The sequence below is a fragment of the Bos mutus genome, chromosome 24, assembly GCF_027580195.1.
Source record: "Bos mutus isolate GX-2022 chromosome 24, NWIPB_WYAK_1.1, whole genome shotgun sequence".
NCBI classification, from domain to species: Eukaryota; Metazoa; Chordata; class Mammalia; order Artiodactyla; family Bovidae; genus Bos; species Bos mutus.
This window is the reverse complement of record NC_091640.1, coordinates 21,830,652-21,847,419: the sequence shown is the minus strand read 5'-3', so window position 1 is coordinate 21,847,419 and position 16,768 is coordinate 21,830,652. Positions and strand designations below refer to the sequence as shown.

General features: G+C 40.6%; 2 protein-coding genes across 3 annotated transcripts in view; one reads left to right on the top strand and one right to left on the bottom strand.

Moving 5' to 3' along the window:
* The window catches only part of ZNF24 (zinc finger protein 24), a 54,362-nt gene that overhangs the window by 13,014 nt on the left and 24,580 nt on the right, over positions 1-16,768 (bottom strand). The gene's annotated exons all lie outside the window — the stretch shown is intronic.
* Positions 3,317-15,096, top strand: LOC102280829 (zinc finger protein 271). Of its 2 annotated transcripts, XM_070361920.1 has the most exons (3): positions 3,732-4,020; positions 4,506-4,729; positions 12,745-15,096. In XM_070361920.1, the coding sequence occupies exon 3, from the start codon at positions 12,774-12,776 to the stop codon at positions 14,742-14,744; it is 1,971 nt and encodes a 656-aa protein (XP_070218021.1). In that variant the 5' UTR covers positions 3,732-4,020; positions 4,506-4,729; positions 12,745-12,773; the 3' UTR covers positions 14,745-15,096. The 2 variants fall into 2 exon arrangements, with proteins under 2 accessions (XP_070218022.1, XP_070218021.1); XM_070361921.1 differs by lacking the exons at positions 3,732-4,020; positions 4,506-4,729 and adding an exon at positions 3,317-3,716.

The window sequence follows — 16,768 nt, the reverse complement described above, 5'->3', positions numbered from 1 at the left end:
ATTACTTCCTTCCGTCTGCTTCTTTTGGCTAAGTTTGCTCTTGACATTCAAGTTTCTCAAGATGGAAGCTTAGATTACTGATACGAGGTTTTCCTTTCTAAGATAGACATTTCAAAGCTAAAAAAATTTCCTCTTAAGCACTGCTGTACCTATACCCTACAAAATTTTAAATGTTGCATTTCATTTTCATTCAGTATGAAACATAATTTCTCTTGTGATTTCTTTGAATTATAGGCTATTTAGATATGGGTTGTTTAATTTCCAAATATCTTAAGAGTTTCCAAATTACTCTGTAGCTTGGAATGCTCTCTGGGCCAGTGGAAGTGAAGAGAAGTAAGTTGCTCAGTTGTGTCCAACTCTTTACGAGTCCATGGACTATACAGTCCATGGAATTCTCCAAGCCAGAATACTGGACTGGATAGCCTTTCCCTACTCCACGGGATCTTCCAACCCAGGGACTGAACCCAGGTCTCTCACACTGTAGGTGTATTCTTTACCAACTGAGCCAACAGGGAAGCCCAAGAATACTGGAGTGGGGAGCCTATCCCTTCTCCAGCAGATCTTCCCAACCTGGGAATCGAACAGGGATCTCCTGCATTGCAGGCAGACTCTTTAGCAGCTGAGCTATCAGGGAGTCTTTACCAGCTGAGTTACCAGCTGAGCTACTGGGCCAGTGGAATCCCTATCAACTGCAGTCTCTGGGCTGCACAGGTCCCATTGGCTTTGGAGCTGCTCTCAGTTGAGGTGGCCTTGGTGTCTCAACCCTCAGTAGTGGACCCACCCCCTGGGCACTCCATTGTCTGTGTGTAGAATCCCAGTAGAATCCCAAAAGTCTGACAGTCTTTCTTTATTTTGTCCTGTCTCTATCAAATTCAATCCAAGCTAGCAGTGTTTCTGGTGAGAACCATATTGGTCTTCTGTGGATATCAGAGGGATACACACAACTGGATACAAGGCTCTTCCATGGATCCTTCCTATGGATAACCCCCTTTCTATTCCTGGTTTCTGTTGAGATGGTTGATTGGGTCCATGAATCACCCATCTAACCTCTTCACCGAAAGATTGTCCAGCTACACCGAAGGCCTTGTCTCTGGAGCATTCGATCTGTGTAAGCTGAGAATCTTCCAGATCTTTGAGTACTGACTCCTTTTCAATTTATCTCTTTCCTCTCAGATTTTTACTGTAATCAGCAAGAGAAAATCATCCATCTATACTTTACACCTTTTGCTTGATAATATCCTCAGTTAACTATCCAAGCTCATCCCTTACAAGTTCTATTTTCTGTCCAACAGCAGAATATGATTCAGTCAAGTTCCTGCTACTTTATAAAAAGTATCACCTTTTTCTCCAGCTTCCAATAATGTTTTCTTCATTTCTGAGATGTCACCAGAAGTTTTTATGTTTGTTTGTTTGGGTGTTTTTTTTTTTTTTGGCCACACCACATGGCTTGTGAGATCTTAGTTCCCAGACCAGGGATTGAACCCCAGGCCTCAGCTGTGAAAGTGACAAGTCCTAACGGATGGACCACCAGAGAATTTGCCCCCACCAGAAGTATTTTTAATGCTCGTTATCTCTAGCAAAATTCTGTTCATGACAATATATGTATTCTCTAGGATGACAGAGGATTCCGCTTCTGAGTTTTTCATTTCCTCTGAGCCCTTGCCAGAGTCACCGTTAATGTCCATATTTCTACCAACAATCTCTATAGGGAGAGAAGGCCAAGGACTGGGACTTCCCTGGCCGTCTGCTGGTTGACTCTTCCCTTCCACTGCAGGGGGCATGGCTTCCATTCCTGGTCAGGGGACTAAAATCCTGAATGCTGCATGGCACGGCCAAGGAATGCCAGCAACCACCTTAAGTTAGGAGACTGGGGTGGAACCAGTCCTTCCCTAGAGCCTTCAGAGGATCATGGCCCTTGCTAACACCTTTGATTTGGGGTTTTAAGCTCCAGACTGTGACAGAATAAATTTTTATTGGGTTAAGCCACTCAGTTTGTGGTACTAGAAATGGGGTGCTGAACAAACACCTAAAAATGTAGTTGTGGCTTTCAAACTGGGAAATGACCGGAAGCTGGAGTTCTGAGATTGATGATACCAAGTCTAGGATGCCTGGAAGAGATTGTGTCCATACAAAGACCTGTACGCAAATGTTCATGGCCCCTTTATTCCTAATAGTGAAAAAAACTATAGATAACCCAAATGCCTATCAACTGGTGAATGGATAAACAAACTGTGGTGTGTACATCCAATGGTATGTCATTCAGCAACAAAAGGGAGGAGTGGGCTGCTGATACAGCAATATAGCTAAATCTCAAAATAATAATGCTTAGTGAAAGAAGTTTGAGTGCAAAAAAGAGTGCATTCTGTTTGAGTCCACGTAAATAACTCTAGAAAATGTTAACCATAATAACAGAAAGCAGAATAGTGATTGGGGGCTGTGGCAACAAAGGGAGGGATTACCAAGGGAAGGAGGAAACTTTTGGGAATATGTTCATAATTTTCATTATGGTGATGGTTGTATACATATGACAAAACTCACCAAATTGTATACTTTAAATATTTGCTGATTATTGTATGCCTGTTATACCTCACTGTGTTTTGTTTGTTTTTTTTTAAAAGCATCTGCACTCCCTACTTGGAAGTGCTGGACCCAAAAAAGGAGTCCTTACATTTGCTCTTACATAATGTTTCTTACATTTCATCAGGGTCTCGTTCACATCCCTAAGATTTCATGAATTGGAACAGGTTCTAGGGGTGAAAGACAAAGTCGTATTCCTCTACCTCAATCATCACTTCAGCCAACCACCGTTTTCCCAAACCTATACCTTTTCTTCTGACATCTTAACTCACATGTCTTACCGGTCTCGATAATTCTATTATTTCCTATTTCTATATCCCCTCCTCCTCCCGCCCTCACCCTTACTTCCCAAGATATTTCCACGGACACAGCAATATCCTTTCCTACCCTGATGCCCTCTCCCGCCCCCTTTCAGGTCCTTCTCACCCTGATCCTTCAGCCACAAGGAGGAGTGTATTGGCAAGCAAACAGTTTAGAAAGAGACAGCCATGGCCTTTCTTAACAGCAAAGTAGATGCAAATCCAGCTTTCTAGCAAGTCAGGGATGAATTCCTGAGCACTATTTTTATGGCAGCAGCTCTCAAAGTGTGGCCCCAGGATCATCTGAGAACCCGCGCCCCCACGGCAGACCTACTGAGTCGGAAGCTGGGATGGGGCCCAGCAATCAATTTTAATAGAGGTATGTCAGTGTTCTGGGGTGGAGGGAAACCTGAGAGACAGGAAGAAAGACTGGAAGCTTACCGTGTGTATCTGATTGACAGATTTGGGGACTCGAGACTGGGTGTGGAGTGGGTGGGGAGACATTAACAAAGGAGAAAGATAGTTAAGGAAGAGCTCATTATGTAGTCAGAAAATCTACCCTGCCCCAGAGAGCTCTCTCGAAAGATGATTTCCGACATTTACGCCAGGAACTGGCAGACAGGGCCCTAGCTGAGGCCAGTTCCGCGGATGTTCAGGGGTTAAATCTCGGCAACTCCCCGCCCCCACCCCACCCCACCTCGCCGCTCCCGCCTCGCGCGTGCGCGCGTGCGAGGCCTCGGGCCATAGAGCTAAGCAAGCCTCCCAGATTCCTAGAGCGGACAGCGCGATGGCGGGTTTACCGGGTGGGAGGCTTGACGACGACCTGGAGAACACATCAAGGTATGGGTGATGTCGGCTCACGGATGGCAGAGGAACTCGGGCGATCTGGGCTGCCCAGCGGCCTCGCAGCGCCGCCAGGGAACCGTGTACGGTTCCTTGAGTCTATAGGGAGTCGAGGCTGCCGCCGTGGCCCCAGGCTCGGCTCCTGGGCACTGGGAGCAAGCTGGTCGGTGCTTGGCCTGGTGTGCTTTGGGTACCCGGCCAGTCGTTGACCGGCTTGGGTTCTACTGAATGAACATTAGAAACTTTGGAAGCAAGTGGAATCCAGAAGCTTGGATGCAGCCGCACGAATCAGCCGACGAAGGTGTGAGTGTGAGAACAGGAGGGAGGAACAGATGATGATAGATGTCTCAGTAGTGTCATTTGGGTGTAGGAAGGGCAGCGAATAACATAGAGCTAACCGCTAGGGCAGAATTCTGAAATTCCCTTCCCTGCCTTATGTTTCCCATTATATCCTTAGTTTGGTAGCATTAACCCCCGGATTATTTTTTTTAAATCTCTAGACTTGGAATGGAGACTACATGTCCAAGACGGGTGGTATACACTGTTGATACACTGTGTAAAATAGATAACTAATAAAAAAAAGTAGGTGTGATGAGAACGTACTGTATAGCTCAGCAAACTCTCCTTAATGTTCTGTGGTAACCTATATGGAAAGAAGTCCAAAAGGGACTTCCCTAACTAACCCTGTCTGCTGGATGATGAGGGAGGAAGCATAGTAAATTTGAAAGAAAAGCACTTGAAAGTTAAATGAGATTTTACTTTCTCCTTAACGTCTTTTATATCCAGAGGATGTTTTTGCTGGTCTAGTCTCAGAAATTATATCTTCAGTCTCTGCAATGATTCCCTTCCAAGTCCAATGGTGCCCAGTTGCCTCCAGGCCCCAGACTTCTATGTGAACAAGAAAAGCTCACTGAGGAAATGGTAATTCTTCAGTTGCTCCCTGAGATGTCATGTCCAGTTGCTGTCTATGGAGACTCAGTTCAGTTATGAGTCTTAAAAACACCTGTCAGGTGAGAAGCAGTGTGTATCTTTTTTAATGGTTGGGGGAGGGGGCGGTTTGGGGTTACCTTACTATGTTAGTATCTTCCGGTGCTGTTGGTATTTCTCATTGCCAATGCCCTTCCCTGTATTAGGCAGTACTATCTCTTTTTTCACAAAAGAAAAAACATTGTTTTGTGTTCTGAGCTCCTGGCTTTATTGTACATTCTTGCATATGTAAATTTACATATTGTAAATTCTCCTGGCATTCCTTCCTCTCCTCCATTTTTCCTATTATAATCACCTTACCACCAAGCTGTCAGTATTCTGTATTTCCCCGGGGGAATACTACCTGTGAACTAATCAAAGAAGCCTTTGCCCTCAGGGAGTTTACATTCTAGTTGCAGGAAAAGGAAATATATAAATATACAGTATACTATCCGTTGTGGCTCAGCTGGTAAAGAATTCACCTGCAGTGCTGGAGACCTGGGTTCGATCCCTGGGTTGGGGAGATCCCCTAGAGAAGGGAAAGGCTACCCACTCCAGTATTCTGGCCTGGAGAATTCCATGGACCGTATAGTCCATGGGGTCGCAAACAGCTGGACAGGACTGAGCGACTTTCACTTTCACTTAACTTTCACAGTATAGTATCAGATACTGATAATGGTTATGGAGAATGTATCAGAATTCTGGCAGGAAACAGATGGCTCATTCAAACTGGATAATTCAGATTTCATGAAGAGGCCGGGAAGGATTATAGAAATCAACAAGGGATGGAGAAGAGCCTACACAAAGTCTAAGCTGATAGAACTATCTTCTGTCACCCATTCCACATTGCCTTACCTTCTGCCAGCATCTCAGTGGCACAGAGTTCTTTATCTAGTCAAATAACATAAACCTTCTTTCCTAGATGATATAAGTCCTTGGTGACCCTGTCTCTTTCAGGTTCCTTTGGTGTACCATTGACAGGGCCTATTAGACATGAGAGAACTAATGGGCACCCCCGTGAAGTCCTCTGAGTTCCAGTAGCAGCAACCATTTCCCCACTGGTAATTGGTATCAGTCATTCTGGCCAGCAGAGTGACCCCATCTCTGCCTGCTGGTTTGGCAGTTTGAGGAGCCCAAAATACAGAAGCAGGAAACAGTCTCAACTTCAAATTTAATAAAATTATGACTTTGTCCCATGGTAGAAGTATTTTTCCTTTGAGAATCAGAATCCTAAACCCACCAAGCCCAAGATTGTAGGGATACGAAGCAAAAATAATGTAAGTGAATTATGAGGTATAGAGTTAGAGACATTATTACTTTCTCTTCTGCCCTTGGCTCCTATATCCATGTATTATGGCCATGGGGAATATTTAGCGCTGTTTATCATCCTGTAGTTTATTGCATATATTGCATCCCATATGACAGAACCGCAAAGTTATCAAGGTGTTGTTGCCCAGCTGGTACCATAACTGAACCTTCTTTTAATCATTCCACCATTATCATCATCCACTTAAATGTAGATGGTGGGACATATGATAAGGCCCATGAGTTATATGTGTATGAACTCACTCCTGAACTTCCTTCCCTGTAAAATAACTCCTTTGGCAATAATACTATATAGAATACTGTGATAAGAAATACAGCATTCTCTTAAGTCAATGTACATTTTTATCTGGACTGTGTATATAGTCCTTTGAAAACAAATGGTTGCCCTCTCCATAATAAAAGGGGTTAGGTATAGTGAATCTGTCCCCAAGTGGCTACCTACTTTCTCTCTAGAGAATGGTACCTTATTAGGGCCTTAGCAGTTGGCCTCTTGGGCACATAGAAATTATTCTAGGCATATCAACCTTCATAAGTGGAGGTCCGTATTGTTGAGCCCTTATATAGCCTCCGTCTGTGCTGCCGTGACCACTTTGTGCGTGAATCCGTTGGGCAAACACTCCATTGGTAAAAAGGCTGATTGATATCATAATATGGATCGCCGTGTCCATCTGATTGAGAGGCTTCTCCACAGAAAATGCCCTTTGGTAGGATTCACATGGGCCACTAACTTAGTAGTGGTTCCTGCTTTGGTTCATCCTCATACTTTTCCTCCAGAATCTTTATTTCTCATCTTGCTCAGTCTTATTCTTCCCAGGTACCTAAGTAATCAGATGGGCTTCCCTGGTGGCTCACCAGTAAAGAATCTGCCTGCCAATGCAGGACATGCGGGTTTGATCCCTGTGTCAGGAAGATCCCCTAGAGAAGGAAATGGCAACCCACTCCAGTATTCTTGCCTGGGAAACTCCATGGACAGAGGAACCTGGCAGGCTACAGTCCATGGGGTCGCAAAGAGTTGGACACAACTTGGCGACTAAACAACAACAATGAGTAATCAGATAACCCATTAGTTACTACCCGTGAATTGTCAATACATGTATCTTAGGCTATGTTACCTAAGTAGACATGGAAAGTAGACAACCAGGTATATACCTGAAATTCTGCCCACTGGAAGGATTTGCCTTTACCAGCGTGTTTGAGGCAACCTCTGAGTAGAGGTATAAGCTGGTGCCCATACACTGGGCAGACCCATCTCTGCATTTTCCCCTGTGTTAACTGGTAATAGGGAACTCCCATGGGACCATGAATATAGGTTGAGGAGGCATGGTAGTGGAGCAATAGGAACAGGAATGGGAATCTGAGCCACTAGCGCATGGAATTTACTTGTCTTTCAGATTTGCTTTTATGATGGAATACTGGTTTATATGTTCAGTTCTATGAATTGATGGATCAAATAACAACTGGTACACAGTGGTCACTCTGTAATAGTTATTTGGTACCCTATGGTCAAGCATTAAGTCTCTAATAGTGCTCAAGAGCAAGCCAAGATCCGCTTTTCACTTAGAAAATTGTTGGTAGAAGGAAGTATGGCCTTATTCCACTATGTTCTCTCTTTGTTTAATATTTATTTTTATTTATTTGGCTGTGCCAGGTCTTAGTTGCAACATGGGGGATCTTTAGTTGTGGCATGCCAGCTCTTAGTTGCAGCATGTGGGATCTAGTTCCCTGACCAGGGATCGAACCCAGACTCCCTGAATTGGGAGCATGGAGTCTTAGTCACTAGACCACCAGGGAAGTCCGTTCACTGTGGTTCTCTTACAGAGGCTTTCAAAGAGTCTCCATACAGCACCCATGACTGCTCCTGACACTTCCAGTACCATTGGTTATCCTGGTTAATGAAGTCATGTGACAGGACAGCTTGCATCGCAACATGGTCCTACTGTAGAACCTTTTTTTATTTTCCTGTTAGTCACTCAGTCATGTCCGACTCTGTGACCCCATGCACTGTAACCCACCAGACTTCTCTCTCCATGGAATTCTCCAGGCAAGAGTACTGAGTCTCTCTCAAAAGTAGCAACCTTACAAATTACTTAGATTGGTTATTTTAGCTCATTTACTATGGTATCTGTTCCCTAGAAAATGCAGGCCCACCAAGCATTATGCCTCTCTGAGGTGGTAAGAATTGGTTAGAGGTATAACCAAAGTGAGAGAATAAGCCATGTGACAGAGAAGAGTCTTCCAGGAAGAGGGAATAGCAAAAGTCAGAGCCCCACAAATACAGCAGGAACAGAGCAAGCCTGGGGTAGACAGGTGATAGGGGTGGTGTAGAATGAAATGAGGGCAGAGAGAAAAAAAGGGACGAGATCATAAGTTATTCCCAGTGAAATGGGAAACCAGTGGAGCTCTTTACACAAGATAACATGTAAAGATCACTCTAACCATTATATGGAGAATAGGAGAAAAGTAAGTTAGCATAAAGAAAGCAAATGATTTAAGAGAGTAAGCAACTATGTCAAATAAATCAAGAATAAGACTGAAAATTGACCATTGGATTTGTTAAGATAGAGCATATAAGGGGCTTCAATAAGTATGGTTTTGGTGGACTTACAGAGATAAAAGCCTGCTTGCAATGAGTTAAAAAAGGACTAGACTTGATGTTGCTTAGAATATAGCACTATGTGAACTACGCACACCTGAGCAAAGTGTGAAGTGGCTTAACCACTTAGGAAAAATCTAGTTGAAGACCCAACAATTCTGATCCTAAATTTATATAACCAAGAGAAACACTTGTATATGTATACTGAGATAGACGTACTAGCATATTCATATCAGCATTGTTTGAAATAGCAAAATATTCTTACCCATTGAAGAAGAATGGACAGATCACTTGTGGTATATATCACATTATAGCAGTGAACATGAATGCACTGTGGGTGAATCTTCCAAACATAATGTTGAGCAAAAAAAACAGTCATAAAATATATGTGGTATGATTCCATAAATGTATAAAGTTCAAACACATGCTGTATTTGCTGCTAGGGATGCCATACCAAAACCATAGAGTGGGTGGCATAAACAACACAAATGTATTTTCTTAGTTATGTGTATGTATTTTGGTCATCTGTGCTTTACTTTGCTTCTACAAGTCTTACAGCTTTAGGTTTTATATTTCAGTTCAGTTCAGTTCAGTCTCTCAGTTGTGTCCGACTCTTTGCGACCCCGTGAATCGCAGCAAGCCAGGCCTCCCTGTCCATCACTAACTCCTGGAGTTCACTCAGACTCACGTCCATCGAGTCACTGATGCCATCCAGCCATTTCATCCTCCGTCGTCCCCTTCTTCTCCTGCCCCCAATCCCTCCCAGCATCAGAGTCTTTTCCAATGAGTCAACTCTGCATGAGGTGGCCAAAGTACTGGAGTTTCAGCTTTAGCATCATTCCTTCCAAAGAAATCCCAGGGCTGATCTCCTTCAGAATGGACTGGTTGGATCTCCTTGCGATGGTTTATATTACATTTCTAGTTAATTTTTAAAATAATTTTATTTATTTATTTTTGGCTATGCTGGGTTTTCGTTGCTGCACAGCCTTTTCTCTAGTTACGGGGAGCGGGAGCTACTCTCTAGTTGCGTTGCGTGGGCTTCTCATTCCCGTGGCTCCTCTTGCTGTGGAGTGTGGGGTGTAGGCATTCAGGTTTCAGTAGTTGTGGTGCACGGGCTTAGTTGCTCTGTGGCATGTGGGATCTTCCTGGATCAGGGATTGAACCTGTGTCTCCTGCATTGGCAGGCAGATCCTTTACCACTGAGCCACCAGGGAAGCCCCTCTAGTTAATTTTTGTGTTTAATATAAGGAAGGGCTTCCCTGGTGACTTAATAGGTAAAGAATAGAGTCAGAGTTAATTTTGGTTATTATGATATCCACTTGTAACACTTGTTTTTGAAAAGAGCTACTTTTTCACCATTGAATTATCTTGGCAACTTTGTTAAATGTCATTTGTACCTACATATTTAGATCTGTTTATAGATTCTGTTCTATTCAGTTAATGAATATGTCTATTTCACAGCCTTGATTACTATGGCTTTGTAGTAAAGCTTGTAATCAAGTAGTAAAGAAGCTACTTTTTCACCATTGAATTATCTTGGCAACTTTGTTAAATGTCATTTGTATGTACATATTTAGATCTGTTTATAGATTCTGTTCTATTCACTTAATGATATGTCTATCTCACAGCCTTGATTACTATGGCTTTGTAGTAAAGCTTGTAATCAAGTAGTATAAGCTGTCCAGTTTTGCTCTTTTTCAAAATTGTTTAGACCTTTCTCTGACTTTCTACACAGAGTTTAGAATTAGTTTGTCAGTTTCTACAAAAAGGCCTGCTAAGAATTTCATTGAGGTTGCATTGAATCCACAGATCACTTTGGGAAGAATTTATCATCTTAACAATATAAAATCTTCCAGTCTGTAGATGATGGTATATATTTCTAAGTCTTTAATTTCTCTTAGCAATGTTTTGTAGTTTTCATTATGCAGATATTGCACATACCTTGTTGAATTTGCTTCTTAGTATTTCATTTTTTAGTGCACCTGATAAAATCTTTTTAACTATAGGTTCTAGTTGTTCATTGCTAGTATACAGAAATGCAATCAGGTTTTGTGTATTGCAATAAAACCTTTTACAAGTTCTAGTAACTTTTTAAAGACACTTTAGGATTTTCTGTATACATGATTGCATAATCTGTAATACAGTTTGACTTCTTTCTTGTATATCTCATTTATTTTTCATGGTATATTGCATTGTCTATGAATAGTGAATAGAAGTTATACAGTGTTGAATAAAAGTGATAACATGTTCTTGTTTTCCTCCCTTCTTCCCAGGAGAAAACCATGTAATGTTTAACCATTAAGTATGACGTTAGCTATTAGCTTTTCTTATTAAAGTAGTTAATTTACATGTAACATACCTGATGTTAGGATTTAAATGTACCATCTTATTTTTTTGTTTTTATTTTACCCCATCTTTTGTTTCTTTTTTGTTTTTCTTTTTTCTCTTCATGTGCCTGATTTATTTATGTTATCAAGTTTTTTGTTTTTCCGTTTTTTTCTCTATCAGCTTATTGTTTATACATCCTTGTATTGTTACTTACCTGTCACCTTATAGCTTTCACCTCATAGGCTTTCTCAAATGTGATTCTGTGACAGAATTAAGCCAAAATGCTCTAAAGCATTCACTGTAAGTAACATATTAATGTTTCTCCTATACATCTATTGATGTACTAGCTCTCTTTGGAAGAATTAAGAAAATAGTCATTCATAATATTTTCTTGTGGAACCCTGTTTGAAAAAGGCTGCCTTAGAAATCACAACATACATATTTAATTTATTATAGTTTATCTTAGTTTACTATTTCTGTTGCTGCTGCTGCTGCTAAGTCGCTTCAGTCGTGTCCGACTCTGTGCGACCCCATAGACGGCAGCCCACTAGGCTCCTCTGTCCCTGGGATTCTCCAGGCAAGAATACTGGAGTGGGTTGCCATTTCCATCTCCAATGCATGAAAGTGAAAAGTGAAAGTGAAGTCGCTTAGTCGTGCCTGACTCTTAGCGACCCCATGGACTGCAGCCTACCAGGCTCCTCCGTCCATGGGATTTTTCAGGCAAGAATGCTGGAGTGGGTTGCCATTGCCTTCTCCGTTACTATTTCTAGGATAATCCAAAGACCTTGTAATATTTTGGTTCCATTTACCTTCCTCCTCTTATGCTATTTTTTCCATATATTTTAATTCTATGTATATACTGTAAACTCCATGAGACACTCATGCCCATTTAGATTTACCCCAATACTTCACTTTTTCCAGTACTCTTTGCCTGTGGCAAGGAGGATAAACCTCCACTTGGAGGCTTGGGATTTTGGATTTTAGCCCTTGAAATTAACCTCTGTCATGTTTTTAGCTCTACAGACCATTTGCAGTCTGACAGTGATGTACCTTTTATAGTAAACACCTCTTAAGAATGGGCTGATAGTCTCAAGAATTTCGGTGGAGCTCTCATGTTCTCTACCATTACAGACATCTGGTATTGTTGAGCATAGGAATAACTTCCTAAAAAATCAACTCAAAAGAGATTTCTGATCCTACCTCCCTAATCTTTTTCTGGTTTACACACCTTAGTAAGGAAGTTTGGTCGTTGAATATAGCTATTCTCAAAAGGATCATGTTTTCCTCGTCACTTTCTTCTAATAATCAAGACAAAAGAGGTAGAGGACTACATAGACCTATTTTTGGAAATTCAGGCTTCTTTCCTAACCATTCCTGGGCTTGATGCTTCTTTCTTTCCCCTGGACAGCACATGACCAGTCTTGTTGGTATACACTCACAGTGACAGCTGCCACTGCCTCCTCCTTCTCTTTTTCCCTTTTACCTCCTTCCAACTCCCTCACTGAAGTTTTCATTCATACTGCCTACTTTACATATATCAGTAAGTTGCTTATGTATTAGCTCTAAATAGTCAAACTTTGCTAATTACTGTAATTAGATTTCAGTATTCTCAGATCTCTTCTTGTGACAAACATATACAGAACATATCTGAGAAGCCACTTTAATAAACAGTTATTCATTATTTATTAATTTTCAGTGTTTTGGAGCACTCCTGTACTGTGACATTTCATAGGAAAATACTAATCTTTTTCACCTTAAAATTTCTTACAGTATGGAGAACATCTTCCATCTATATTTTGTTTACTGTTTTAGATGGTGTGACTAAGTCCAGTGTTGGAGAGATGGCTTCCAAGGAGGAAATTACAGCAAAAATTGAACCATTGACTGAAGAGTCTGGCAACCCCAGAAATGATGTTCTCCAAGATCCTGAATGCAGAGAATTCTTTGGACTTGGGGATAAATTCAGTGAAAAGGATCAGAACCTCTTTAAAAGAAGACAGCACAACTGTGATGAATGTGGGCAAAGCTTTGCTTGTAGTACAGGCCTTATTAGGCATCGAAGAACCCACTGGGAGAAACCCTATGAATGTGATCAGTGTGGAAAGGCCTTTAATGTGAGCTCAGCCCTGGTTCTGCATCAGAGAATTCATACTGGGGAGAAGCCCTATCCTTGTAATTGGTGCATTAAAAGTTTCAGTCGGAGCTCAGACCTTATTAAACATCAAAGAGTCCACACTGGTGAAAAACCTTACAAATGTGATGAATGTGGGAAAGCCTTCAGTCAGAGCTCTGATCTTATTATACATCAGAGAATCCATACAGGAGAAAAACCCTATCAATGCGGTCATTGTAGTAAAAGTTTTAGCCAGCGCTCAGACCTGATTAAACATCAGAGAATCCATACTGGAGAGAAGCCTTATACATGTAGCCTGTGTAACAAGCATTTTAGTCAGAGTTCTGATGTTATAAAACATCAAAGAATCCACACTGGTGAGAAACCATATAAATGCGATGTGTGTGGAAAAGCCTTCAGTCAGAGCTCAGATCTTATTCTACATCAGCGAATCCACACTGGAGAGAAACCATATCCATGTAATCAATGTAACAAAAGTTTCAGTCAGAACTCAGACCTTATTAAACATCGAAGGATCCACACTGGAGAGAAACCCTATAAATGTAATGAATGTGGGAAAGCTTTTAATCAGAGCTCAGTTCTTATTCTGCATCAGAGAATTCACACTGGAGAGAAACCCTATCCATGTAATCAGTGTAGCAAAACCTTCAGTAGACTTTCAGATCTTATTAATCATCAACGAATTCACACTGGGGAGAAGCCTTACCCCTGTAACCAGTGCAGTAAAATGTTTAGTCGAAGATCAGACCTTATTAAACATTATAGAATTCATACAGGTGAGAAACCCTATGAGTGTGATGAATGTGGGAAAACCTTTAGTCAAAGCTCAAACCTTATTCTGCATCAGAGAATCCACACTGGAGAGAAACCCTATCCATGCAGTGATTGTACAAAAAGTTTTAGTCGTCGTTCAGACCTTGTGAAACATCAAAGAATACACACTGGAGAGAAACCGTACACATGTAATCAGTGCAATAAAAGTTTTAGTCAAAGCTCAGACCTCATTAAACATCAGAGAGTACACTCTGGAGAAAAACCCTATCATTGTGATTGTTGTGAGAGAGCTTTCAGTCAGAGTTCTGACCTTATTCTTCATCAGAGAATTCACACTGGAGAAAAACCATATGCGTGCACACAGTGCAGCAAAAGTTTCAGTCAGAACTCAGACCTTATCAAGCACCAGAGGATCCACACTGGGGAAAAACCATATAAATGTAATGAGTGTGGGAAGGCTTTCAGTCAGTGTTCAGCTCTTGTCCTACATCAGAGGATCCATACTGGGGAGAAACCATACCCATGTGGTCAATGTGGCAAAGGCTTTAGTCGGCGCTCTGATCTCATTAACCATCAAAGAATCCACACGAATGAAAATCCATATAAATGTGATGTGTGTAGAAAAGCCTTCAGCACATCCACTGATCTTACTGAACACCAGAGAATCCACATGAGAGAGAAACCCCACAGGTGCGTTCAATGCAATAGAAGTTTTAGCCAGCTCTCTGATCTTAATCATCATGAGAAAATTCATTCTGGGGAAGACACTTTGAATGTGGGAAAACCTTTAGTGTATACCCCAACTTTATTCAGTACTAGAGATGCTTTGCCAGAAAAAAATCTTAGGAATGCTATTGATTATGAAAAAGGTTTTAATCAATGTTCAGCTGTCACGCTACATTAAAAAAACACACAGACACTAGAGAGAAAACATAGTAATTCAATTTTTGTAATGAAAAGTTTAACTCAGAGCTCAGACATTACTAAAGAAAAATTCTGAGAATGAATCCTGTGGGTAGAGGGAAAATCTTTAATGTGAAGAAAATTTACTGAATGTCAGCAACAATGGAAAAAAATTTCTGCTGTAATGTAAGAAAAGCTCTAGTCTTTTAATCAAATACAGTCCACAAGAGGAAGGTTTCTATCATTAAAAGAAATGTCTAACAATGCAGAATGTTACCAGATATTGTAAAAATCAGTGTGGTGGCATGTGTAATCAGAGCTCAAAAAGAAATGTATTAGTGTTATAATCTCACACCTTTAGTGAGCCCAGATCACCAGTTGCAGAGAAGTTATTTTAGAGAATGTAGGGAAAACTTAAACCCTTCCCTTATCTTGTCATTCACTCTGCTAATTGGCATACCACTTATCTCCTGACAGCTGGAGAGTTCTACATTATGCTAATGCTAGCTATTAAAGTCCCTGCGTGTGAACATGCTATGCTATTCTGGTATTAAACTTGTTAACTACAAAACTCTAGTGCCCCATTTTCTGAAAGTTTTTTTTTTTTTTTTTTTGTGGCCAAGTTTTGTTCTTCCTAGTGAGCATGAGTTTTCAAGTTTCTGTAATGTTCACAGCAAACATGAATTTGTTTTCCTCTTAATAATTCAGCCCATCCATAAACTTTAGAGGTTTGAAATTATTTCAACACTACCATTTAATTGCAGCTTCTGAATATATGAAATAATTGTTTTAAATTCCATATGTTAAAGTATGAAGATTACTACTATGTTTATCCTGTCATCTATAGATTGAACAAAATGTTAGCTAAAGTAATAACCTTCATGACTAATTCATACAGCATATTCTGTCTACAAGTAAAAAGATCTATTGATCTTTTTTTAATGGCAACATTCATCAGACTTGGTTTTGTTTGTTGATTTCTGACATACATACTGATAATAGGCTATGTATACTTGATATTTTCAACTGAAAAATAGTTTTTTAAAAGTAAGAAAACCTGTCTTTCTGGTATTAACCATTTGTTAAAATTCTGCTGTTATTTACTTTGACTATCCCCCATAATCATCCAATTAATATTTTAATACACATTGTTAAATTATTATGTGCAAGACATTTTTTTTTAGGTTTTCTAGTATACACAAAGAATACACTGTCCCCAGAAATCATGAATTGTATGGTGATAAAGGCTGACATGCATAAAACATGGCTCAATAGAATCATTAAGGTAGATAAGATGCTTATAAGAGCTCCAAGGAGATAGGGTTCATTGTGATTGGAAAGAAAGGAAAAGCTTTGTGGAGTTCCCAAGATTTGAGTTTTGAAGGATGGGAGTAGAGGCATATGGGCAGGGAGGGAATAGTCAAGAAAGGCACAGAAGTGAGAAAATACAAGAAATGATGTAGAGTATGGTGCTTAGTCACTAATTCAACAAATATTCAGTGTCAGACACTGCAGTGAGTGCTACTGAAGAAAGAACGATGCCCTTGTGCTTAAGTGTTTAGGAAAATAATGACTGAAACATGTACTTAAAAGAGTAAGAATAAAGTGGAAATTAAAATGAAGTAGGAGAAAAGACGGTTAAGTGTGATGCTAAATAAGCAGACACTTCAACTTTCTGGAGTTTGGTGTCATCTGTAAAACAAAAGTGCTAGGTATGGTTGGAATAGATTTCGTATTTCTGCATATTGTTCTCAAGGCAGTGGAAAGCTGTTAAGATCTGTGAATCAGGGAATGGCATGATCATCATCTTGCTTTCAGAAAAGTCTAAAAAGAAAGAGTGAGCAGAAAGGAAAACCATTTTGGAAGTCTAGAAATACAATCATGAGGTCCAGAAGTAGAGGAGCTAAATGGCATAGGCATGGTGATAGGTTGAGAAGTGAGTAGGGGTGAAGTGAGAAGTGAGTAGGAGGGGGAAATCATATTATCGATTATTGTCTGGGGGGAATTTTAAAAGTTAAGAAAAAT